We start from the raw sequence: 26,220 nt of genomic DNA, 5'->3' as shown, positions 1-26,220 counted from the left end.
CACTTCAGGAAACTCAGGGCAGACCAGCTTTTATTCTTCTGAAAAAACAAAGCCCTAAGGGCTAGATCCCATGAACAAGTAAATCTGTGTGACCTCAGTTTGAGCTGCTAGACAAATCATAAAGTGGGGGACGGCATGGCTCTGTACAAGGGAAACATCCTAAGGGGGAATGGAGCAAATTACTGAGTGAAACAAAGAAGAAAAGCATTAATAAAACACTTTCAAAACACACAAACCAAAGCAAAAATATTCACAAAAGGACACAAACGGAATGATTTTGTCACTGCCTTCTTACAATGAAAAGACACCACAAAGGTTCACTAAGCATCTGGGTGGCACAGTGGATAGAGTGCTAGCCTGGAGTCGGAAGACCTGAGTTCAAATCTGGCCTCAGACACTAGCTGTGTGACCCTGGGCATGTCACTTAACTGCTTGCCTCAGTTTCCTCATCTGTAAAATGAGCTGGAGAAGGAAATGGCAAGCCACTCCAGTATCTCTGCCAAGAAAACCCCAAATGGGGTCACACAGAGTCAGACACAACTGAAATAACTAAACAACATAAACATAAGTTCACAACTTCATATGTAATCTCATTTTGTACATTCAAATATTCATCTTTGTCGATGCTAAAGCTCCTAACAAAAAAAAAATTATAAACTGATGCAATATTATTCCAACTCTAGTTGACTGGGAGTCAGAGCCTTCACGGTAAAACACTCAACCTTCTAAATGAAAGTTCCCTATTCTGTATAACTTCAAAATCACATCAGCAAAATGTGAGTTATAAGATTTTTTGCCACAGTAGGACCACAGATCTGGAGCTGGTAGGAATCTTATAAATCACATGCTCCAACCTCCCCTTCATTTTGTAAATCAAAGCAATAGACATTTCTCAAGTACCCACCCCAGGCTAGGCTTTGTGCTAAGGAAACTGAGCTTCAGACAGTTAATAAAAAGCAAAGCCCAGAAATCGCACTCCAGTCCTCCAACTCCAGATCTAGTGACCCCTTCAAGGATGCTGTGCTAAATCTTATGCAATACTTAGTAAACTGAGAAAGCAAACTGCACTATGAATTATTCTCCCACCATGACTTAAAACGAACAGACACAAAGACTTTTCGGACACATTGAACATTCAATTCCATATGCCTTGGTTTAATTGAAAGACAAGGGGTAGGCGTGACTCCTTACTTATTATTTGTCTAACCTAAGGTAAGGTACTTCCCCCATCTCTGGGCATCACCTTCCTCTTCAGTAAAATAAGGGGTTTGGAATCGATAATAATCATAGCTCATAATTACATAGCGCCCTAGGATTTACAGAGTGCTATTCAAACACTATCTCATTTGATCTTGACAACAATCCTGTAAGACAAGTGCTTTTATTTGCTCCATTTTACAGACAAGAAGACTGAGGCATGCGCACATGCGTGCGCGCACACACACACAAACACACACACACACACACCCTCTTACATATTCCATGTTCTCCTTTGCCCTGGATGCTTCCTTTCCCAGCCAGTACCAGCTTCCCATAGGCTCCTAGACTACCAGAAATCTGCACCAAAGACTTTCTGCGTTGCTGAAAATTTTTTCAAAGCTTCGTAGTAAGACCATTAATGTGAATCAACTCCTATAAACCCGTTAAAATACATCAAAGCTCTCATTTTGTCTGGCTGCCTCCCTTCAGGCCCCTCACTTGAGCAGCAACACATAGCAAGTTCCAAGTCACTGGGTCTGGGAAGACAAAACAGAAGCCCCCCCCTTTACTTTCTCTACCTGCAAGAACTAGTTTATTTCCCACCCACCCAAGACCCTCACACACTCCCTCTCATTTCCCCAGATTCCCCTCCAGCCAAAGAAGTGCTTTAAAAATAAAGGAATAATTAAAGATCAAGAATTTCCAGCTTCACAAAACCAACAGCTCTAAACAGGCTCGGAGAGCCCTCTCCTGTACGTTTCATATTTCTCTGTCAAACATAAGGCATGTACAAATATACACACTTTGCTGAAGGAGAAAGTAGATGGACAGTGGACTCATTACCAGTGTGGGCCCAGTTTTAGAGGAGACAAAAGAGAAAGGGAGGTAGTCATTTTAAAAGCTCTCCAGCAGGAAACTTAAAAAATCCTTTTGTGACATACATAAATAATGCAACAAAATTCACATTTTCACATGTGATATTTCTTAAAGTGGAACACACCTCCTCTGAGGCTCCTCAAAAAATATTTTTACATTTTACCAATAATTCTTAAGGATTTGGACCTTTAAATTTGGGGGGGGGGGAAATCAAAACATCTTTTTGATATAGGTTATCCTATTCTGAAGTACCTTACATTAAATGACTACCTAAAAACAACAGATTTTCAAAAAATAAAAATTTTCAGTTGATTTTTTTTTTTAAATTACAGCATGGAGAGAGGGCTAGTATGGAAATCAGGAAGGCCTGGTTCAAATCCAGCCTCTGACCCAAAGGCTATTCCATCCAAGGCTAATCACAAAATCCTCAGTGCTCACATACAACTCTCTCGGACTCTTCAAGGTACAGAAGTGCTCACTGATCTGCACTGGGGTAGGAGTTTCACACTGATTGTGACTTACACAGAGCTAAAGAGCTAGAAGTGACCTTAGAGATCTTCCCCAGTCCACCCTAGGCATCGTACAGATGAGGAAACCATAGCTAAAAGTAAAGTGACTTCCTCAAGGTCACATGGGCAGTTTAAGTGGTTCTTTCTTTGGGATGCTGACGTCAGCTGGGGCTCTCACCAATCATGATGTAGATGCATGTCATTCCCTATAGCAATAATGTCACAGATATGAAACCTCTCCACCTAAAAAACAACAGACAAATGAAACACTGTCCCTATAAATACAGGATGACAGGAGTTAGAACTGAAAGAAATCTTGGACATCATTTAGCCCAGGGCTATCAGGTACACTTGAAGGTCAAAGTAAAACTGCAGCTTTTTAAAAACTTAGGAATTTTGTGGGGGGGGGGTTTTCTAACCATGCCTCAAAAAGTACTCACTCAAGGTGAATTTTCAAAATACACACAATTCTAACATTCTACTTCCCAAGCTCAAGAAATCACTTTCCTAAGACTGAAGAAAATGTTGCCTGATTTTTTTTAATTAAGCCATTCTGTTCACCATAATTATCCAAGTATAGAGCAAGAGGGACAAGGGATTAGACATACGGTTGGGTCCTAGCAACAAAAGGCCCTTCACCTTCATCTTAGCTATTCCAATGCACCCCCAAGCCCATCAGTGACCAGTGCCTGACCACATTTAATCTTACTGGGCATTTCTCAGCAAGGATGAGACAGCTCTCCTAACACGCCAAATGCTTATGACCAAACTTCAACTTGACCAGCGGGTTGTTTACTATGTCCCTAGGACTGACTAGAGGTACTCTCCCCACTGCATCCCCAGCAACTTATACAAACCTATTTTTCCCAAAACTCAACCTGAATTTTTGGGCATGCCAAATTCATTGTTATACCCTACTGTTTCACCTGAAGAAGAAAAAGAAAATGACTAAATTGATCTTACAAGAAAAAATATTTATCTATAATGAAAAATTGCCATTTTGGGTTTGTTTTTTAATCTCTCCAAAAATGTCCCATGACCTTCTTACCTCCATTGGCTCTGCCATGCCCCCTCCCCCAAGGACTGGTTTGTCTTCATGTTCTAACTCTCCCAACCTATAAATGGGATCATTGTTTGGGAGAAAATATAAAGAAATAAAGGAGGTAGGGAAGTTTGACTTGGTAGTTCTGTGTCCACCGGGTCTTTTAGAAAGCAGCTGGTCATCCAAGACTTGTTGAAGTTGACTTATATGACTGAGGGAGATTGAAGAGAAACAAAAAGCTTTCTCACTCCACTTCCATGAAAAGATATGCTGACTTTACGGACACTATTTTTATAAAACGACATTTGGAATTAAATTAAAACATACACACACACACGCGCACACACACACACACACACACACACTCTTCCTGCACAGACCCCTAGTGGTACTTGCAAAGTGCCTCGGTTAGATTCATGTTATAAGTAGAGCCCTCTGGCTTTTAAGCCAGCATCTTTAAGATTCTGACATATCAAAGAAAGTCCAGCAAAAAGCTTGTCTGTAGGAAATGTTCCTACTACCTGCCTTGTAGATGTAATTATTGCAAAATATGTATGTGTGTGTATATGTGTGTATATGTATGTATGTATCTCAGAACCAGAGAAAGGAGCTTCAGTCAGAGGGCTGAAATAGAAAAGAAATCAATACAAAGGAGATAAATGTTACTTTCTGAAGTGCTGTAGAATTTTAAATAGATGGGATTTTAACCCACTTGGTAGCTGATTTTATATCCCTTTGAAGTCACTTAAATTGTCTGAGGAATATGTCTGATTCAGGGTCTGGTTATGCCACTGCATCTTTGAAAATGTTACTTTGAGACTCATGATGGAAAATGCCATCCACATCCAGAGAAAGAACTATGGAGTCTGAATGCAGATCGAAGCATATCATTTTCACTTTTTTTGTTTTTCTCTTTCTCATGGTTTTTTCCTTTTGTTCTTCTGATTCTCCTTTCACAACATGACTAATGTGGAAATATGTCTAACATGATCATACATGTATCACCTATATCAGATTGCTTGCTGTCTTGGGAAGGTCAGGAAAGGAGGGAGAGACAAAAATTTGGAGCTCAAAATCTTACAAAAATGAATGTTGAAAACTATTTTTACGTGTAATTGGGGGGGAAATACTATTAATCGAGGGGAGGGTACAATGTTAATTTGAGAGCTGATTTTTACAAGACAGGTCATATTGGTGCTTTAAAAAAAAATGAAATCCAGGCTTTCACTTTAGAAAGTTCAATAATGGAATGCCAAATAAAGATGTCTATGAGCCTCCCAGAATGTCAAGTTCTCTCGCACTGCTGATACCTGCATATAGGTAGGGTCAATTAAATTTCACAGAAGAGTTAGGAGATGTTCCTATAGGGAAAAGGGGGTGAGAAAAAAATAAGCTAGCTTTTAAACCTGTACCCAGGGGTGGCCTTACTATGAGAAGGAGAGATATTTCACTATCAGGACAAAGGAATACATGTTATCAAGAGACTATTTCTAAGCATGGTTCAAAACCATAGGCCCAAGTTCTTCTGTCTGGAATCTATCATTTCTAGGAGCTAAAGAACAAAAGTAAAAAAAAAAACAAAAAACCTCAGAAAGTATATTCTATGCTTAGTTTGCCCAGCAGCCTAAAATCACCAATGGGGAGCTATGGATGCCTAGGACTCAGTCACTGTGAGAAGGCAAAATTCTAGAAGTAGCTTCAGGGGTGAGATTTTGGGGTGTTCTCCCTTTTTTCCCCCGTTTTTAAAAAGAGATTCCAGTCCTAAAGGATGAAAAAAGCTCACCAGAGCCCCCACTGGCCCACTGGCATTATTACACCTTTAGAAAATGGGACTACCAGAATTCTCTAAGATTCTGACATTTTTAACTTTCCCAGGCTTCCAGCTCACATAGCTTCCCTCAGAGGCTTTCCTTTTCAAATCAGATTCTCTTCCTCCCCCCAGCCCCAGCAGCCCGGCACTCTAATTCCATCCTGCCCAGGGAGAGAAGCCAGGGGGGACTGGTGGTCACCTGGCCAGCAATTGTGGGCAGCCCTGCAGAAGAGAAATCTGGGCAAAGGGGGGGAAAAGACAGCCCCACCAAGCTGGTATCAACAGTGTTCGCTTTCTGGATTCTGACTTCTCTGACACAGAGAAAATTGAAGACAGAGCAGGCTTGTTTCCTGTCTAATGCATCCCAGAGGTACAGAGAGAGCCAGATGTTTTGTTTCCATTTTCCTACATTTGGCAATATTTCTCAGCCTTTCTCTTACCCCTCCCTCTGTTTTCCAATGCCCCACAGCCCCTAGGAAACATAACCACCCCCCCTCAATCGAGAAGCTGGAAAAACTATGGGTACAATTCACCCCATAAGAGAATGGGATGGGGGGGGATAAGGAAACATGGTTAGAGATACCTGGAAACAAGAGGAGAAGGGGAAGCTTTCAGAAGGAAATTCTCCACCAGCTCAAAGTGTGTGTGGGGGGGGGGTGACTAAGGGCCTGCGGTTAGGGGAACTGGACCATCTTCTATTTGCGTAGACCTGGGAATGAGCCCCCGAATCGGCTACAGGGATCCAGCTGGAGGTGGGCAGGGCACTAATGAGGGGGTACAAAGCAAATTCCCTGGCCATTCAGAAAATGGGGTGCAGAAGAGGCTATCTGCTCCCAGCACTAAAAGTCCCCCCCATCCCTTGCCCCTTTTACACAATGCCCCCCTCCCCAGCAATGCCCACCGAAGGGGGGAATGATGGGGACCATAGGGGGAGAGGGGAAGACAGGAGGTCAGCTCAAGGGGGGCCAGGGCATCTAGACGGCAGACGGGGCGCCCAGCCCCGGAGCCTCGGGCAGACGCCGGACCAGGACTCGCTCTCTTTCTCTCCCTCTCCCTCTCCCTGGGTTCGCTGGGGATTCTGCTTAGAGGAGCACTGCGCCAAAAGCCGGCGCCTCAGCCGCGGGAGGGGGAGCGGAGCCCGGCTGAAGGAGATCGGGCACCGATGGGGAGAGCCGGGGGAGGGGTGGAGGCACCAGGGCTCCGATAACCCCTTACTATAAGACAGTCCCCCTCTTTCCTCTCCCTCTTCACACACACACACACACACACACACACACACACACACACACCCCTCCGCCCTCCGCCCCAATGGGTTGCTTGCAATCTTGGATGATGGGGGGGGAGGGTGTTAGTGCAGACAGACTTAAGCCTCTGCACCCCGAAGACCAAGAGGCCAGAGGCAAACTGCCCTCCCGACCCCCCGGAGAATGTACAAAGCAAAGTCCCCAATTCTCTATCCACCACCTCCACCGCTCCGAGGGGCGCGGCTGGGGCCCTCTTGGTGGGGAGTGGGTAAACCCGAGAAGCGCCCCCCGGGCGGGGGATGATACAGATGGCTCCAGGGGAGGTGGGAGGAGGAAGGGGAAGCGAGCAGAGTCGAGCCTGCGAAGCCCCAGTTGGGGGGCAAGAGAGGCGACAGGCCAGCCTTTCTGGGTTTTGGAGAGCCGCCACTGGGAGCGTTTCAAGTTCACGGCTGGGCTCCCCGGCGGCGGCGGCTGAAAGGGCAGTGACTCCCGAGGCTCTGTTAGGTGGCAATAGCAGATACCTCAGCCACACACTCCCACCCTCGGGTGTGTACCGCCTGGACCTGCTCCCCTTTTCTCCCCACCCCCAATCCCGAATTAAGAAGATGAACCTCCGCCCCACCCCACCCCCAAGCCCAGCAGGCTCCCCGCCAGCTGCCCAAGGGAGGCGCGCCGTTGAAAGAGAAAAGGAGAACTTGGGAGACAAGTGGCCGCAGGCTAGGACTGGGGCCGGGGGCAGCGGCGCTTCAAGCCCCCGCTCCGGCTTCCACAGCGACCTTCGCAGCCTTCTTAAGCCCAGATAGTCCGATGGCTCCCTGTCCCCCTCTCGCCCCCATTCCTGACCACCTCCATCTCCCTGACTCTCCCTCTAAGTCTCCAGTCTCCGGGATTCAGCTGCCTCCTGTCTCCCCAGGCTGCCCTCGACTCTCCCGGCTAGGTCCGCGCCCCCCCCCCACCTCGGCCCCCAGCAAAGGTGCCCGAGCCAGCCTGCCTCCTCCCCAAGCTTCGGAGCTCTCGCAGTGACCAGGTCTCCAGAAAGGCGAGCCGAGACGGGGGCTCGCTCCCTTGCGCAAGCCAGCCGGGCGCTGCCAGGGGCCGAAGGGGCTGGTGCAGCCAGCGGGCCCCAGCCCCCTGCCCAGCCCTCCGAACCCGTTTTCCCTAAAAGCCCGCCTGCCCAGGTGGTGGCGGCGGCGGCGGCGGCGGCGGCGGCGGCAGCGGCAGCAGCAGCGGCCCGGCGGCGAGAGAGAGGGAGGTAATGGTCAGCGAACCCGGCCCCCTTCCCCTAGTCTCTGCCAGCCCTGACAGGCACCGGCACCCCGATCCCCTCCTCAGCCTGCGGCACTCGACCTGGGGCCAGCAGCCCTAGCCGTCCTCAGCCCCAGCCCGAGGTCCCCCTGAACCCTCGCCCTCCCACCCAACCCCAGGTGGCTGCTACTTACCCGGGAAACAAACGACATAATGGAGCACGGAGCTGGTGATTTTCAAGAAAAAGATCCACCAACACGGTTCCAAAAGCCTCCGCATGTCCAAAAACGCACATCGAAAGAGAGGAGGCAGCTGCGATGAACTTGTTAAATAAGTTTCTTTTCTTCCCTTTGCCTTTTCCCCCTTCTTTTCACTTTTCTTCTTCCTTCTTCTTCTTTCCTCCACTCCCCCTCTCACCCCCACCCGAAGTCCTTTCCCCCCACCCCCCAGGAAACAACCAATCACCCCAAATGAAAAGTAACAAGGCAGCAGAGTCCGGGCAGAGCAAAGCGTTGGGGGCCGGAATGGGGGGAAGGCGGGAGCCGGGGGCTGGAGAGAGGGAATGCCCCGGGGGCCGGGGGAGTCCGGGAGGTTCCGAGGTCCGCGGGCTAGCCCTAGTGAGCGGGCTCGAGCAGCCCGCCGGCTGGCCGGCCAGCCAGCCAGCCAGCAGAGTGAGCAGCGCTCCGCTCGCTGCCCCAGGCCTAGAGGCAGCAGAGCCCGGGCTGGAGAGAGACCCGGGAGGGGGGCGAACACAGATCTGCCTGCTCCGAACTTGGGGCACCGGCGGCGGTCCAATGCGGCCGGCGAGGCTGAGTCGGGGGCTGCGATTCCGCCTCTCCTTCAGGCAGGCAGCTCCTTCCAGGGCCACGGGAAGGAAGGCATGTTGGCTAAAGGGGAAGGGGAGGGTGGAGAGACGGGGAGGAGGAGCGGGAGTCCGAGTAGGAGCCGCCGGTGGCGGCGAAGGAGAAGAAAAAAGGCCGAGCAAACGGCAAAGACCAGCAGCCCGGCAGCCCAGGGAGCTCAGAGCGGAGAGCGGGCGAGGAGGGCTCGTTCAGTCCATGCTCCAGAAAGTTGTGGCTTCGCTGAAGGCTGGAGAGGAATGAGGAGAGCTGGGCTGGAAGCTTTCCATTCTTCCATACAGGAAGTAACATGTGAGCTGGGATCCTGGCAGAGACTTTAAAGCGGGAGAGAGAGGGAGAGCGAGAGAGGGGAGGGAAGGGAAGGGGAGGCGAGGCGGGGGCGCGCAGGCAGAGGGGGCGGCAAGCTGGGCGCGCGCGCACCCTGCGGTCTTAAAGCAGCCGCGCACTCCGGCAGCCCGGGGAGAGCTAGCTCCCCCCGCCTCACTCCCGTTGGGGGATCTCTCGTGCGCGCTGCGCGCACACACACTCACACTCACACTCTCAGCGCTGTCTATCTACGCGCGGCCGCCGGGGAGACACACACCCATGCACACATGTGCAGAGCAGAGCACCGGGCGCTTTGCTCCGGGACCACGTCTTCGGGGCTGGGGGCTGGGGGCTGGGGGCGCGGGCGGACAGGACTAGGAGAGGCCAATGCTGGATCCCAACGGGAAGCACGAACCTGCCCTGGTCGGCTGCATTTGCCCCAGAAACATCACACACACACACACACACACACACACACACACACACACACACTCACTCTGCAGGAGCTCTTCTGCCTGCCTCACACACTCACTACCTGCTCGCGCACAAGCATCTACATTTAGCAACGAAAAAGAAACAAAAAGCCGGCGGCCCCTCAGGTCTCTGGCTGCCTGGATTTTCTTTCTCTATGCCGAGATGGAAAGGTGGGAGGCCGGACCGGGGAGCGGGCAGCGATCTCGAGTAGTCGCCTTACTCCTCAAGTGCCCCCCCCCTGCGCGCGCACACACCAACACACACACACACACACACACACACACACACACAGAGGAAATGCGCCCTCGGCAACCCTGCCCAGGGTGTACGCAGCTAGCAGCTTTTCTGCAGAGGGCCCAGGCTGAGATACCACCCCCCCCTCCGCTCCCAGTCCCCAATCCCTAGCAGCCCAGCTTACTCAATCACTCTCCCCCTCCCCTGCCCGTGCCCAGCCCGATCCCCCTTCGGAGGCCGCGGGGAGATGGCTGCGCGCCTCCAGCCCGGCTGCAAAGAAAGCAGCGCCCGAGGCACGGCTGATTTCCCGTTTGATACCCGCGGAGTGGAGTCACTGCTGCCTCTTTAGCTCTGGCTTTTAAATAAAAAGCAATCTGGAAGACGTGTTATGAGGGAAATGGGAATGCGGTCTTATCTGTAATGAGTTTCGTCCCTGACTTTCTCCCGCCCGGGAGATAATATCTATATCTACCTTCCTTCGCCTCCTAACCAGTGCTGGGATGGGGGGTGGGGTGGGGGAGAGGGAGTGGTACAGGAGGTGGACTGGGGCGGCCGGGATAACCACTGTAACTGAGCTGAGTCCAATTTGCCATTTTGTCGTCGGGAATAGGTCGGACTTTTGGAAATAGCATCTTTCTGAAGGCCCTCGTGTCTTCCTTTGTGCCCCTCCTCCTAGGGAGCTGGACCCCCTCTCCCATCCCCCCCCCGCTCTCAAAAGCAACAGGATGCTGTTTTTAAAATAATATACAGATGTTCCGAGGCCTTCCATGATATGTGATTAGGAAGCAATTTTCCGCCCACGCATGCAAAAGGAAAACCTTTGAAAAGTTATATTTGGGATTATAAACTAATAAAAAGTCAGGAAGTTCCCTGGCTTCATCCTTGACCCAACGGGGTGAACACTCCACAGCCAAGATGAAGCAAGCTTGATTGTTTGGGAGGGGGGGAGGCGCTTCCGGGTTTTGTTGGCGATAGGTCACCCACAAATACATTCATATTTAATTTGGGTAGGGGACCCATGGACAATGATTGGACAAGAGGCATGCCTGTGGGAAATTGCAAAATTCTTTCAACGACTACCTTACCCCTTCCAGCTTCTCCCTAAAACAAAGGCCCGGCTTATTAACTCCAATATTCTTCCTGTAATATTGCTGGCTTCAAGATTCCCAGGAATTTAAGTCAAGGATCACCTAATGGGAACAATGAAAAGTTGCTTGGTGGGCATAAGCACATCGCAACACATGACCAAATTTTGAAGACAAGGTCTAAAGAATGGCATGAGAAAGATGTATAATCGGGGCAAAAGGTAGGGGCATCACAGGGCAAAGGGGTAAAGATCCCTCTTGCTCCATATTTATTAATGAAATGACAGAAGAACAGGGGAAAAGCTCACTTTGGGTGGACCACCAGTGGTAAGGTTTAGAGAAAGAGGCCCACAAAAATGGGCTGCAACAAAATGAGTGTAATGGTCTTGGATGGCCGGTCAGGTCCCTGTCATGTCTCAATCCATGAATTTAGGACCTGGAAGCCAAGACTAACTGTTCAGTCATTGGAAGCAATACCTACATAATTGAGATCACCGATCTTGGGAGTATAAAAGTACTAATAGATGTTCACGTTACTTAAGCAATCTATTGTTTTGTGTGACTTTTATAGTATTTTTTTCCAATTACATATAAAGATAGTTTTCAGCATTCATTCTTAATAAGATTTTGAGTTTCAAATTTTTTCTCCCTGCCATCCCTGCTTCCCAAGATGGCAAGCAATCTGATATAGGTTATACAAGTGCAATCATGTAAACATATTTCCACATTAGTCATGTTGTGCAAGAAGGAAAAGACACACACACAGAGAAATGAAAATAGTTTGCTTCTATCTGCATTCAGACTCCATAGTTCTTTCTCTGCATATGGATAGCATTTTCCATCATGAGTCTCTGGGAATTGTCTTATATCATTGCATTGCTGAGAAGAGCTAAGTCAATCATAGTCGATCGTTGCACAATGTTGCTGTTAACTGTGTGTGATGTTCTCCTGGTTCTGCTCACTTCACTCAGCATCAGTTCATATAGTGGGATCAAAGGGTATGCACAGTGGGATTGCCCTTTGGGTATGGTTCCAAATAGCTCTCCAGAATGGTTGGACCAGTTCACAACTCTACCAACAATGCATTAGTGTCCCAATTTCCCCTCATCTTCTCCAACATTTATCATTTTCCTTTTCTGTCATATTATCCAATCTGATAGATGTGAGGTGGTACCTCAGAGTTGTTTTAATATGTATTTCTCTAAGCAATAGTGATTTAGAACATTTTTTTCATATGACTATAGATAGCTTTAATTTCTTCATCTGAAAAAATGCCTGTTCATGTCCTTTGACCATTTACCAATTGGGGAATGACGTCTTTCTTAGAAATTTGACTCCATTCTCTCTATATGGGAGAAATGTGGCCTTTATCAGAAACTTGCTGTAAAAGTTATTTCAATCTTCTTTCCTTCTACTCATGGTTGTGTTGGTTTTGTTTGTGCAAAATTTTTTTTTCATTTAAGGTAATCAAAATTATCCATTTTGCATTTCATAATATTCTCTATCAGTTGCTTGGTCACAAATTCTTTCCTTCTCCATAGACCTGATAGGTAAACTATTCCTTGCTCTCCTAATTTGCTTATGACATCACCCTTTATGTCTAAATCATGTGACTATTTTGCCCTTATTTTGGAATAGGGTGTGAGATATTGGTCTATGCCTAGTTTCTCCCATACTCTTTTCCAGTTTTCTCTGCAATTTTTGTCAGATAGTGAGTTCTTATTCTAGAAGCTGAAATCTTTAGGTTTATCAAACAGTAGTAGATTATCATAATCATTTACTACTGTGTCTTGTGTACCTAATCTATTCCACTGATCCACAACTCTATCGCTTAGCCAGTACCAAATAGTTTTGGTGATTGCTTCTTTATAATCTAATTTTAGATCTGGTACAGCTAGGCCATCTTCCTTGGCATTTTTTTCCATTAATTCCCTTGATATTCTTGACCTTTTGTTCTTCAGATGAATTTTGTTATTATTTTTTCTAGCTCTATAAAATAAATTTTTGGTGGTTTGATTGGTATGGCACCAAATAAATAAATTTAAGCAGAATTGTCATTTTTATTATATTAGCTCAGCCTAACCATGAGCAATGGATATTTTTCAAATTTTCCAATTCTTTAGTTTTGTAATTGTTTTGTAATTGTGTTCATATAGTTCCTGGCTTCATCTTGGCAGGCAGACTTCCAATTATTTTATATTGTCTATGGTTATTTTAAATGGAATTTCTCTTTGTATCTCTTCTTGATGGGCTTTGTCAGTAATATATAGAAATGCTGATGATTTATGTGGGTTTATTTTATATTCTGCAACTTTGTTAAAGTTGTTAATTATTTCAAGTAGTTTTTTCATTGGTTCTCTAGGATTCTCTAAGTATACCATCATAATCATCTGCAAAGAGTGATAGTTTTGTTTCCTCATTGCATAGTCTAATTTCTTAAATTTCTTTTTCTTCTCTCATTGCTAAAGCTAGCATTTCTAGTACAATAGTGGTGATAGTGGGCATCTTTGTTTCACCCCTGATCTTACTGGGAATGCTTCTAGCTTATCTTCTTTACAGATAATGCTTGCTGTTGGTTTTAGATAGATACTGCTTATCATTTTAAGGAAAATCCCGTTTATCCCTAAACTCTCTAGTGTTTTTAATAGGAAGGGATACATCTTTTGTCAAAAGCTTTTTCTGCATCTATTGAGATGGTCATATGATTTCTGTTAGTTTTGTTATTAATATGGTCAGTTACGCTGATAGTTTTCCTAATATTGAACCAGCTTTGCATTCCTGGTATAAGTCCTACCTGGTCATAGTATATTATCCTCATGATAAATTGCTGTGATCTCTTTGGTAATATTTTATTTAAAATTTTTGCATCAATGCTCATTAGGGAAATTGGTCTATAATTTTCTTTCTCTGTTTTGGCTCTTCCTGGTTTGGGTATCAGCACCATATTTGTGTCATAAAAGGAATTTGGTAGAACTTCTTCACCTATTTTTACAAATAGTTTGTATGGTATTGGAATTAATTGTTCTTTAAATGTTTGGTAGAATTCACTTGTCAATCCATCTGGCCCTGGAGATTTTTATTTAGGAAGTTCATTGGTGACCTGTTCAATTTCTTTTTCTAAAATGAGGTTATTTAAATATTTTATTTCTTCTTCTGTTAATCAATGCAATTTATATATTTTTTCTAAATATTCATCCATTTCACTTAGATTGTCAGATATATTGGCATACAGTTGGGTTGGGCAAATAACTCCTAATTATTGTTTTAATTTCCTTTTCATTGGTGGTGAATTCACCTTTATCATTTTTGATACTGGTAATTTGGTTTTCTTTTTTTTTTTAATCAAATTAACCAAAGGTTTATCTATTTTATTGGTTTGGGTTTTTTTCTTACAAAACCCCAGCTTAGCTTTATTTATTAGTTCAATAGTTTTCTTATTTTCAATTTTATTAATCTGTCCTTTGATTTTCAGAATTTTTAATATGATATTTAATTGGGGATTTTAAATTTGTTCTTTTTCTAGCTTTTTAAAAAAATTGCATGCCCAATTTATTGATCTGCTCTTTCTCAATTTTATTCATGTAAGCATTTAGAGTTATAAAATTTTCCCCCAGTACTGCTTTGGCTGCATCCCATAAATTTTGGTTAGTTGTGTCAGTATTGTCATTCTCTTTGCTGAAATTATTGATTATTTCTATGGTTTGTTGTTTGACCTACTCATTCTGTAGAATTAGATTATTTAGTTTCAAATTAATTTTAATCTATCTTTCCATGGCCCTTTATTACATGTAATTTTTATTGCATCATGATCTGAAAAGGATGTATTTAATATTTCTGCCTTCCTACATTTGATTGTGAGGTGTTTATGTCCTAATACATGGTCGATTTTTGTGTAGATGCCATGTACTGCTGAGAAAAAAGGGATATCACTTTCTATCCCTATTCAGTTTTCTCCAGAGGTATATCATATCTAACTTTTCTAAAATTCTATTCATCTTGTTAACTTTTTTCTTACTTATTTTGTGGTTAGATTTATATAGATCTGAGGGGGGAGGGGAGTTGAGGTCCCCCACTAATATAGTTTTGCTGTCTGTTTCTTCTGTAACTCCCTGAATTTCTCCTCTAAGAATTAGGATGCTATGCCATTTGGTGCATATATGCTTAGTATCAATATTGCTTCATTGTCTGTGCTACTTTTTAGCAAGATGTAGTTTCCTTCCTTATAATCAGATCTATTTTGGCTTTAGCTTTGTGTAAGATCAGGATCGCTACCCCTGCTTTTTTTTTTTTAATACTTCAGCTGAAGCATAATATATTCTGCTTCAGCCTTTTACCTTTACTGTGTGTGTCTGTTTCAAATGTGTTTCTTGTAAACAACATATTGTAGGAGTCTGTTTTTTAATCCACTCTGCTATTCGCTTTCATTTTATCGAGATTTCATCCCATTCACATTCACAGTTATTATTACCAATTGTGTATTTCCCTCAATCTTATTTTTCCCATTTATGCTTTTCTCTCTCTCTCCTTTCACCCTGTCCCTCCTTAGCAGTGGTTTTGCTTCTGACAACCACCACCCCCATCTGCCCTCCCTTCTATCAGCCCCTCTCCCTTTTCTTTCCCCTTTCCCCTCCTACTTTCCTGTAGGGTAAGAGAGATTTTTCTACCCAACTGAGTATGTATGTTATTCCCTATTTGAGCCAAATTCAATGAGAGTAAGGTTCAATACTCTCTACCTCCCTTCTTTCCCTGTTAGACTATAACAGGTCTTTCATGCTTCTTCATGTGATACAATTTACCCCATTCTGCCTACCCCTTTCCTCTTCTCTCAGTACGATCCTCTTTTTTTAATTAATTTTTTTAACATCACATCAAAGTCAATTTATACCCACTCCCTTCATCTAAGTATACTCCTAACTGCCCTAGTAGAGATATGGTTCTCACAAGTTACAAGTATTGTCTTCCCATGTAGAGATGCAAACAATTTAACCTTACTGAATACCATGTATTTTTTTTTCTTTCCTGTTTACTTGTTTATACCTCACTTGAGTCTTGTATTTGAAGACGAAGTTTTCTGTTTAGCTCTGATCTTTTCATCTGGAAAGTTTGAAAGTCCCCTATTTCATTGAATGTCTATTTCTCCCCCTGGAAGATTAAGACAGTCTACTTCTTGCCAAGCAATAAAAGAAAAGTTCTTTGAAGGAAGGCAGTGATTGCATGGGTTACCTAATTTTAGGTATTCTATCCTTATCTTTTCTCTACAAGTCAATTATAAACTTTATGGGGACAAGGACTATGTCTGATATTATGTTGGCATCTCTGAACGAGCCCAATACCCCTCACATAGTAGCCCTTTAGTAAGTGGTCTTTGAATGGAATTGAACTGGTACCAATGTGCCAGGCTATAGTTAGGAGAATCATTAGTAAGAACACCACATTCCCAGCTATTTTATTTTGGCTTGTAAACTCTAACTTGGTTAGCAGGTAATTTTTATCATCACCATGCAAATGTGTAATGGTTGAGAAACCCAGGGCCTGAAAGAAACCAAACTATAAGCAAAGGGTTTTTTTAGTTTTCCCTCCATGGTTTTGTTTTTTGTTTTTTGTTTTTTAAATGAAACAGCACTTGGGACTCTTTTAATTAAGTGATTACATGTTAACTAAAAGTAGATAAAATGAAAAGAAAAATATCTTGTGAGAATTTTTTTAAGTAATTCTACCTGAGAAATTAAAATATGCCTTTGGAGTTTCTCCAGCAGTTAGGCAGTCCCAAACATTGGGGAGTGATGGGCAGACATTCTGATAATACAAAGCAGATATTTTGGACTGAGCTTTCCCAATTAATTATTTACGGTGATAAAATTCAAAAATAATTAATTACTAGCTCAGTTTTCCCAAGTCCTGCTTCTGTCCTCCTAGACACAGGTTTTATCATTTTCCACCTGGAGTTTTGCAACATCAGAGAACTGCAAAGATCTTGTCAGGAAGCCACCCATGACCAAGATACCTCCCTTCATTTGAGCTTGGTGATAACATCTGTAACCAAGGAAAGGACTCCATCTTCATAACTGGTTGGGTGTGGGGCTCTCTGAGAGTGAAGCTATTCACTCCATGTTGCTAAATGCATTAGACATGTTATAGATGTTACACCTTTCTTGCAAATGTCACAGATTTGTGACAAGTGGCACCCTAGAAGACCAGAACCAAAAGAACAGATTAAATGGGATGTCTCCCAGAGTAAAATCAAATGGTTCAACCTTCACATTATAGCCATCATCCACATTTCAAAAGACAGGCGATTGTATTCTTGAGAGCCCCAGTCAATGCTTAAAAAAGAAAATAACAGTATTTGTATCCATGCCCTGACAGGCAGCATGGTATGGTAGATTAAGGACTAACCTTGCCTTCAGAAAGCCTGTCACTACCATTGTGACCTTGGGCAAATTAGTTACTTTTCTGGACCTCAGCTTCCTCATCTGTCAAATGAGGCATCTGGGCTAGATGTTCTCCAAGGCTCTAGCTGTGGCTCTATGATCCCATGATCAAGTGCTACCTCTGACACACATTATATATATGAGCCTGGACAAGTTACTTACCCTCTTGGTTCCCCCATCAACTTTTTTTTTTTGAGGCAATTGGGATTTCAGTGACTTGCCCAGAGTCACATGGCTACTAAGTGTTATATATCTGAGGCTGGATTTGAATTCAGGTCCTCCTGACTCCAGGGCTGGTGCTCTATCCACTGCACCACCTAGCTGCCCCCCCAATCAACTCTCTAAGACTATGAGTTACAATGCAGCCTCCAATCTGCCTTAGTGAAGGGAATATCCTTGCTGGGAGTTCCCTACACACACGAAATCTGAAATCCCACTACCACTGAAATCACCACCATCACAAAAACTTATGTGTGTGTATGTATGTAAGCATATATTTATCCCATTTGGTAATGTTTATTTTACAGCTTTGTCTCTTTCTAAAAGCACAAAGGGAATTGAGACTTATCAAAACAATTTTGTTTTTTAAAAAAGTAACAAAAAATCCCTCCATAGCAATAATATTTATCACTGTATTAAGCCTTATATTCAGGAATTCAGAGGGGACTTGAGAAGCTCAGGCCCTTAATTACATACATATGAATGAAGCAGTTCTCCCCAAACCTTGAACCTGCCTAGCTCTCTTACTCATTGACTGTTGTTGACATTGACATGTTGACCATGACATCAGGAAGGTGATGCCATGACCTACAAGTGAATAGCATTTAAGTGAGGAAGGGCTATACAAAGTCACCAGTCTCACTTTCTCCTCCAGAGCCATCTGGGACCAGTGGCAGGACGACTGGAGATCCTCAGTCAAACTGAGACCTGGGAAAGACCTTAGCTTAAAAAGAGCCATGGTCTTCTACTGCATCCGGGGTCCGTCTCCAGTTGTCCTGCTCTATATTACTTATTGACTGTGTTTCTAAGCAATAGTCTTCAAACAATCAGCCTTTGAAGCATCTGAGTACCCAATATGAGTGCTATACTGCTGTAAGGAAGATAGATGGATAAGACGTTTTCTCTGGCCTCAAAAACAAGAGTTGGAGGAAGACCATAACTCCTAAAACAAGGAAGGGGAAAAAAAAGCTATGTTGTATGCAAAAGCGTGTGGTACAAACTGTAAATGACCTGAGGGTTCAGAGCACCATAGCCATCAAGGGGAGAGTTAAGTGGATTTTGAGTTGGATTTTGAAGGATGTTTAAATTTTAACTAGAGAGAATAGCATAGAATTTCAGAGTTGAACAAGATCTCAGAAACCAACTTATATCTGATCCAAGATCTTTACATCTTCAACAAGTCTTTACCTAGACTTTGCTGAAGGATATCCATTGGGAGTGGGGAAAGAGATTCACTAGCCCTAGAAGCATCCTATTCCCATTTTTACAGAGGTCAAATTATAAAGAAGATGTTCCTTACATCTCATCTCTCTATACAGTTACAGTTAGAGTGGTTCTGGGCAATGGTTTGGAACTGGGCGTGTCCACATAAGTAATGTATTTTTAAGTGCTTGTAGACACAGATATAAATGAGTGGCTACTATGCATGTAGACGTAGCTATAAACTCACAGCAACTCTCTTTGCCGCCCATTTTACAATTAGTTCAACTAAAGTACAAAAAAGCTAGGTTGTTCACCATTACCCATGTGTAAGTACTAACTGTAGAACTCAGTCCATTAGAGAATCGTGGAATTGTCATTGGAAAGGTCCTTAGAGGTCACCTAGACCAGCTCCCTGACTTACCCAACCAGTAAAAGAATTCTTTTGCCAGATGTCCATCCAGCTAGTTTGAACATGTCTAGTGATAGGGAATTCATTATGGTACTGCTAGAAACATTTCTTTTATAATCAATCAAAAGCTACCTCCTTGTAACTTCCACCTTTCAGCCCTAGGTCTTCCCTCTACAATCACAGATCAGACAGCCTTTTTTTAACTCCAAGGTTGTAACTCTTCAAAAAAGTAGATTTTCTTGTCTCATGTTATCAAACCACCTACTTCTAATTTGCTGAAATGTACTGCTTTTTAAGACTAAAGGTGTGAGAACCTATGAGCAGTTTCACAAACCTACTTATATCTTCCTTGTTGGCAGAAACCCACAGGAACTTCAAATAAGATATTAGATTTCTTTTTAAAGTAATGCAATCACATTACCTCTGTTTCTATTGTCTATTTCCTATATATCTTGGGACCTGGGGGATGATAAATTTCTATCACCATAAATGGTCAATGATTTATAATTAGATATTCTGATAACTGTATGATTTCTTCCACATGGACACTTCTTCCAGTCATCGACATTACAAATTTCACAATATCTAAAGGAAAGCCTCCAGCTCATTGGGAGATTTATGGGAGAACATGGACAAGTCTCTCACAATCATCAGGAATAAATGGGTTGCAATCTACCTAGGTCTCACATAATCTAAACCAAAAAGACCTGGTCAAAACTTAACATTCAATAATTCAATCAATATTTATTAAGTGCCATGGCATAGGAAATAGAGCACTGGCTTCTGAGTCAGAAAGACCTGTTTCAAGTTCCATCTCTGACCTATGCTAGCTATGTGACCCTTGGTAGCAATTCATTTAAACTTCTCAGTGTCCTGGGGAACCAGCAGAGAAGGTGCTAAAGATGCTGGACTGAATCAGGAGAGTGAGGGACAGAGACAGGGGGGGGGGGGAGAGAGAGAGAGAGAGAGAGAGAGAGACAGAGAGAGACAGCACTTCCCTGAAGCCTCCTGTGAAAAGCCTGTCTCTTCAAATGCACAAATCATTCAAAAGAATAATTGCTCTTTATACTATCCTTAATCTAAGTTAAATCTAAGTTATAAACTAAAATATAACTATAAACTATAAAGTGGGTAGCAAGGTGGTGAAGTGAACAGAGCCCTCGGCCTGAAGTCCTCTTCCCGAGTTCAAATCTGGCCGTAGACACTTACTAGCTGTGTGACCTCAGACAAGTCACTTAACCCAGTTTGCTTCAGTTTCCTCATCTGTAAAATGAGCCGGAGAAAGAAATGCAAACCACTCCAGTATCTTTGCCAAGAAAACCCCAAATGGGGTCATGAAGAGTCAGACACCACTGACAACAACAAAACTATAAACTAAACTTAACCTAAACTATGATCGAATAAATAGGAAGTTTTTTGAAGGACCATAAATGCCGAAAACAATCCTTAGCTAGCTAAGGTGTATTTTGATCATTTCCCCTTTTTCAAATTTTAAAAACACGCTCTATTGAAATCTTTTATTTTTATGTCGTAGTAGTTTTAAATATATCTCAATCCCATTGATCCCTTTCTTGTAATAAAGAAAAAGGAGGTAAGAAAAACCAAGGACGTAGTGACCTTGTCTGACAGTGTGTAGGACATTCCATACCCGTAGCCCTCCCACTTCTCGGTACTAAAAAGACATTCTCTCCTACTAGACACCTGATGAGGAATCATCTGTAAAAATAACTTATTACCATGATAAGACTGTTATCCCTTTATGTTAATCAATGTACTTAGCTGGACTTGGAGGACTCTGACCCCCTTGAAATTAATGTTTCAATTTCATTCTTAGATACTAACCTACAGCATAAATTTTCACAAATAAATAGCGATTGCTTGGACTGAAATCCAGGTGAATTACTAAAAGTATTTTACAGAAGCAAGAGTTATTTTTGTCTCTTTTTTGTTTACTTTTTTTAAAGATGGTGATTGTAATCAGTGTCTTTGTAAACATAAAATCTTGTCTGAGGCTTACAGATGTAAATTATTAGGTGCAGTTTTTTTTTTCAGCAACCATGGTAATGGCCAAAATCCCTGTTAAAAAGAAAAATTTCTAAACATTCTACAAAGAAGTTCAGCTCTCTGCACCAAGGTTTTCAAATGTGCAATCCAGTTTTCTGGAGACTTTGAATCAATCATTACATCACCATCCATCATGTCCTAGACCTCTGTAATGAAGGTGTCTTTCTTTCCACATTAGCAATTTGGGTGGGTGAAAGAACTATAAAGATGTATGACAGAGGTCCAAAGAATTGGATTAGACAAGAGAACCTATTTCCTGCTGGATCTTTTTGCCTTTGGCATTTTGTCTACCCAAGGAACATAGGGACAAATCAGTTTGAAGATTATTCTTCTAAGGTCTCAAACAGTAAAAAATGGTTATCAGGATCACTATGCTCTGCCATTTTGAAAGTCAGAATTTTTAGTAGCTGGTATAATGAGGGATGCCAGTTTACTCTGTTGAAATCTTGGGGAGATAATGCTGTTATGACCCATGTAAAAGCATAGGGCAACAGAACATAAGAATCCCTTAGACCCAACCAACTTCTCACATCTTAGGGATGGGTTTCTCACCTGTCCCTTGCTCATTTTGATTAAATTTACCAACCAAAATATGCCCAACTCATTCACCCCATTTCAGCCATCCATCGAGACACATTGAAGTCCTGAGCAGAGGAGTGACAGTGTGGTACAGTCTATAAAGTGTGTTGTCAGAACACCCAAGTTGAAATTGTGGTTTCAAGTGTGAGCAAATTACATAACATCCTTTATATGTGACAGGAAGGGGTTAGACTAGATGACCTCAAAAGACAGAGTCACGGGATTTCAGAGTTGGAAGGGATCTCAGCAGCCACCTAGTGTAACAGATACATGAAAGGAACCTCCCTTCTAACAAACATGACCAGTAATCCATTCAGCCTCTGCTTTTGAAGACTTCCAAGGAGGAGGAATCCACCAACTCTGAGATAAGTCATTCATTCAATAAACATTTATTAAGCACCAACTAAGTGCCAGGTGCTGTGTATAAAAAGAGGCAAAAGACAGTCCCTGCCCTCAAGGAGCTTATAACCCATTTGTGGATAGTGCTAATCAACCAGTCTATTTGTAACTTCCCCCAGTAGAGCAGCTAGATGGTTTAGTAGATGAAGCCCTAGGTCTGTAGTTAGGACGTGGTTGTTGTTCAGTGGTGTCCCACTCTTCTCATGCCCTCTTTCTTGACAAAGACACTGGAGAACTAGTTTGCCATTTCCTTCTCCAGCTCATCTTATAGATGAGGAAACTAAGGTAAATAGTTAAGTGACTTGCCCAGGGTCACATGGCTATTAAGTGTAGAGGGCCAGATTTGAACTCATGAAAATGAGTCTTTCTGACTCCAGACCCAGCTCTCTATCCACTGCACCACCTAGCTGCCTCAGAATTGGAAGACCTGACTTCATATCCAATCTCAGACACTTATTAACTGTATGACCTTGGGAAAGTCACTTAACCTGATTAGCCTCAGTTTCCTCATTTGTAAAGGGAGCTGGGGAAGGAAATGGCAAACCACTCTGGTATCTTTGTCAAGGAAACCCCAAATGGAGTCATGAAGAGTTGGACATGACTGAACAATAATAACAACTTTCACCCACTGCTCTTGGATCTGCCTTCTGGGGCTAAACAAAACAAATTGAATCTCTCTTCCATAAAGCAGGCTTTCAAGTACAGCAGTCCCTTCCCAGTGTCCCATCCCCAGTCTTTTACATCTCTATGAAATGACCAGACCTATGCATAAGAAAGTTTAATCTGGCAGCAGTATGGAGGGATAAGACAGAAGAGCTGGAGCAGACTTGTAGAAAGACTATTGCAATTGTCTCTTAGGAGATAATGAGACATTAGGTGAGAAAGTGGGTTCAGTGGGCCTAAAGGGGAGGAGATGGATATGAGAGATATGGAAACTGAATCAGCAGGACTAGGTAAATGGAGGATATGAGGGATGAGGGAGTGGGAGAAGAAGCAATGGTAACTCCAAGATTACCGAAAGAGAAGATAGAATGGATAGGGGTGCTGCAGACAGAAAAGTGAGGTTAATGTTAGGAGTAAGTTTAGGGGAAAAGACAGTGTCAAAGTCAGAAGGATGAGGACTGAAAAACAATACACACACACACACACACACACACACACACACACACACACACACACACACAAACAGCCAAGCCACTGTACAAGGCTTATTAGGAAGTCATTAGGAACCTTTGAGAGGGTTTCTAGGAGAGTGATGGGGTTAGAAGCCAACTTCCAATTCTCTGAAGATCATGATTATAGATCTGGAATTGGAAAGAGAATAAATAGGTTTTGAATACATAAAGAACCCTAACAACCTTTCAGCCCCTCCTAAATCCTGTAGTTTCTTTATTTTTTCGGTCTCATTCACTTTTCCTTTCATGTGTTCATGGTTCCTGGGTATTCCTCCTTGGATTTTTCTGCCTTGCATGATTTCACAAAGGTCTCCCCAGATTTCTTTGTGTTCTCCATGCTTGTCAGACTTAATGGGCTTGTAGTATTCCATTACATTAATGTGCTATAATTTAGTTAACTATGTTGGACATTTAGGTAGCTTTTAGTCTTTTGTAAATACATATAATTCTGTTATGAATATCTTTGAACAGAAAGTTCTTTTTGTTGTTTCTGATAATACTTTCTGGGAACATCCCAATAATGGGATTATTAGGTCAAAGGATATGATATTTTTTTGGTAACTTTTGCTATGTCTTGGCAGATTGCTCTTCAAAAGACTTTACAAGTCTGTAATTCTATCAGCAGTGAATGAGAGTTATATATTTGAACATAGATTTAGAGTTGGAAGAAACTTCAGAGACACTTCTAGTCTAATCTGTTCACTTTACAGATGAGAAAACTGAGGCCCACAGAAGTCAAATAATTTGCCCAAAGTCACATAAGCATCTGTGACAGAATTGAGAGTTGAATCAAGGTCCTCTGACTGCAGAGCCAACATCTCAGTCACTACACCACCCTGCCTTTTAAGCCTACCTTGCTACAGTCTACCATCATTTACTTTCATTGCTTTTTGGTTTTTTGCCCATTTGTTGAATGAAATGTGAACCTCAAAGTTGTTTTAATTTATATCTTGATATTAGCAAGAATTTAATTAATAAGAATAAATAAGAATTTTTCAAGTAATAATTACTTGAAATAATTAGCTATTTGTTTTCTCTTTTGAAAATTCTATTTGCAGATTTTCATCTTCACATGTAATCATCTTTTTATTATAATGTTATAGAAATGCTTGTTTTATTTCACAAATTAAAAAAACTAATTAATTTTTAAAAAGAAAAAGAAAATTGTGTTTATATCCTTTGAGTATTTCTCCATATAACCAAGAAGTAACTCTGAAGGACAGAAGTGAAAGACATAACCAAGCACTTGTCCATTTATAGGAGTAGATAGGCTGTCAGAATGAGAGATAGCAGATGGACAAACCCTAATGTTTCCTTGGTACCTCGAAAAGTCAGGAGAAATTCAGGAAGGCATTGAGTATATTGGTGCTATTTCCTGAAGGGAACTTTAGGTAAAACAAAGACAAGAAACTCCCAGGTCAGTCAGGAATGGATGAGTGGTGTTCTGCATTGTTGTGATCATCGCGAATGAGTGATCCCAACTCAATCTGAGTTCCCTCCCCCCGGTGAACACTCAAGGCTCATTTCAACCTTTTTATTCTCCTCCATCTTATTCTCTGCCAAGGTTGCACCAGATCTGCTACATTTTCCTTAAGTCCCCCATCCTACCCCTTGGCACTCTCATACCCTTCTTCACTTTCAGAAGATGGAGGTCATCCAACATTTAGCTTTCTGGATTTTCCTCCTATCCATTTTCAAATTCATGTATGTATTCACTCATTTTCACTTCCTTCCTGTCTGGGTCAGAAGAAGACTAGACTTGAGTTTTGTAGCCCATCTACCCAGACCTCCTCCTAGACTCTGCTCTACCTCTATCACCTTCTTTCTTTCCCACTCTTTTGGCTCCTTCTTGTCTATGAACATGATCTGATCTCCCCCACACTTAAAACAAATAGACACCAATCTCCTTATTTCTACTTTCCTCTCAAAGGACTGCTGTACCTGGACTTCTTTCATTAACAAACTTCTCAGAACAGTAGCTTATGCTCACTGCCTATTTTCTCACCTCTCCCCTCACTGATGCACCCTTTGCAATCTGGAATGGCCATTATCATCATCATCATCACTATTCTATTTGAAAATGTTCTCTCTACAGTCATCAAGAATCTTCAAATTGCCAGATTCCATCACTGGAAATTCAGACTCACAGCTGGAAAAGCATAGGGACCATTTGGTCCAACTTCCTCATTTGACACTTGTGAAACTGAGTCCCAGAGAAGTGAAGTACCCAAGATCACATAGCTGATAAGTGACAGAGCAGGCATTTGAATCCAGGTTCTCTGACTCCAAAGTCATTGAGCTTTCCTCTATATCACATGGGCTCGCTACCCTCCTTGTAGCATTTAATGCCACTGATCATCATTTTTATTTTGAAATTTTGTCTTCCCTTATTCCAGGACACTCTCTTGCAACTCATCTCCTCCACTGAATTTTTTCTTCTTTCTTATGCTCAATTCCTCAAGATTCTGTCCTCAACCTTCCTACTATTACATGCTACTTTATCTTCCTTGGCAAACTGATCTACCTGATTGTTTTAACTATTACCTATATTAAGATGCTTAGTAATACTTTATTAAGGGAGAAACTAATAAAATTTAGTTGATTTTACAAATAAGGAAACTGAGGCTAAGAGAGGTTGAACAACTTGTCAAAGTCACAAAGATAATACATGTATGGTGTATTCAGGGAGGACTTGCACCTCTGGTGCAAGGGCTGCTAAGCCCTTTCAGGACTGCTCATCCATCTTTGGTGACCACCCATCACTCAACTCTCTCCTATGGCTCCAAGAAGCTGTGACATGTATATCAGCCGCACTCCAGTAAAACCATCTGGGCAGATAGGCTAAACCAGGTTGAT

At 42.8% G+C, this 26,220-nt stretch overlaps 1 protein-coding gene across 1 annotated transcript in view; it reads right to left on the bottom strand.

The window, feature by feature from the left end:
- The window catches only part of PTPRG (protein tyrosine phosphatase receptor type G), a 785,024-nt gene extending 776,789 nt beyond the window's left edge, over nt 1–8,235 (bottom strand). The window contains 1 exon segment of the mRNA XM_020976382.2: nt 8,121–8,235. Within this exon segment, the coding sequence (XP_020832041.1) occupies nt 8,121–8,205 (85 nt within the window). The 5' untranslated portion in view covers nt 8,206–8,235.
- Between the last annotated feature and the right edge of the window lie 17,985 nt (nt 8,236–26,220).

Source organism: Phascolarctos cinereus, unplaced genomic scaffold (assembly GCF_003287225.1).
Source record: "Phascolarctos cinereus isolate Bilbo 61053 unplaced genomic scaffold, phaCin_HiC Scaffold_4;HRSCAF=312, whole genome shotgun sequence".
Classification (NCBI taxonomy): Eukaryota; Metazoa; Chordata; class Mammalia; order Diprotodontia; family Phascolarctidae; genus Phascolarctos; species Phascolarctos cinereus.
Note: the sequence above shows the minus strand (reverse complement) of the source record. Positions and strands in the feature narration are given on the sequence as shown.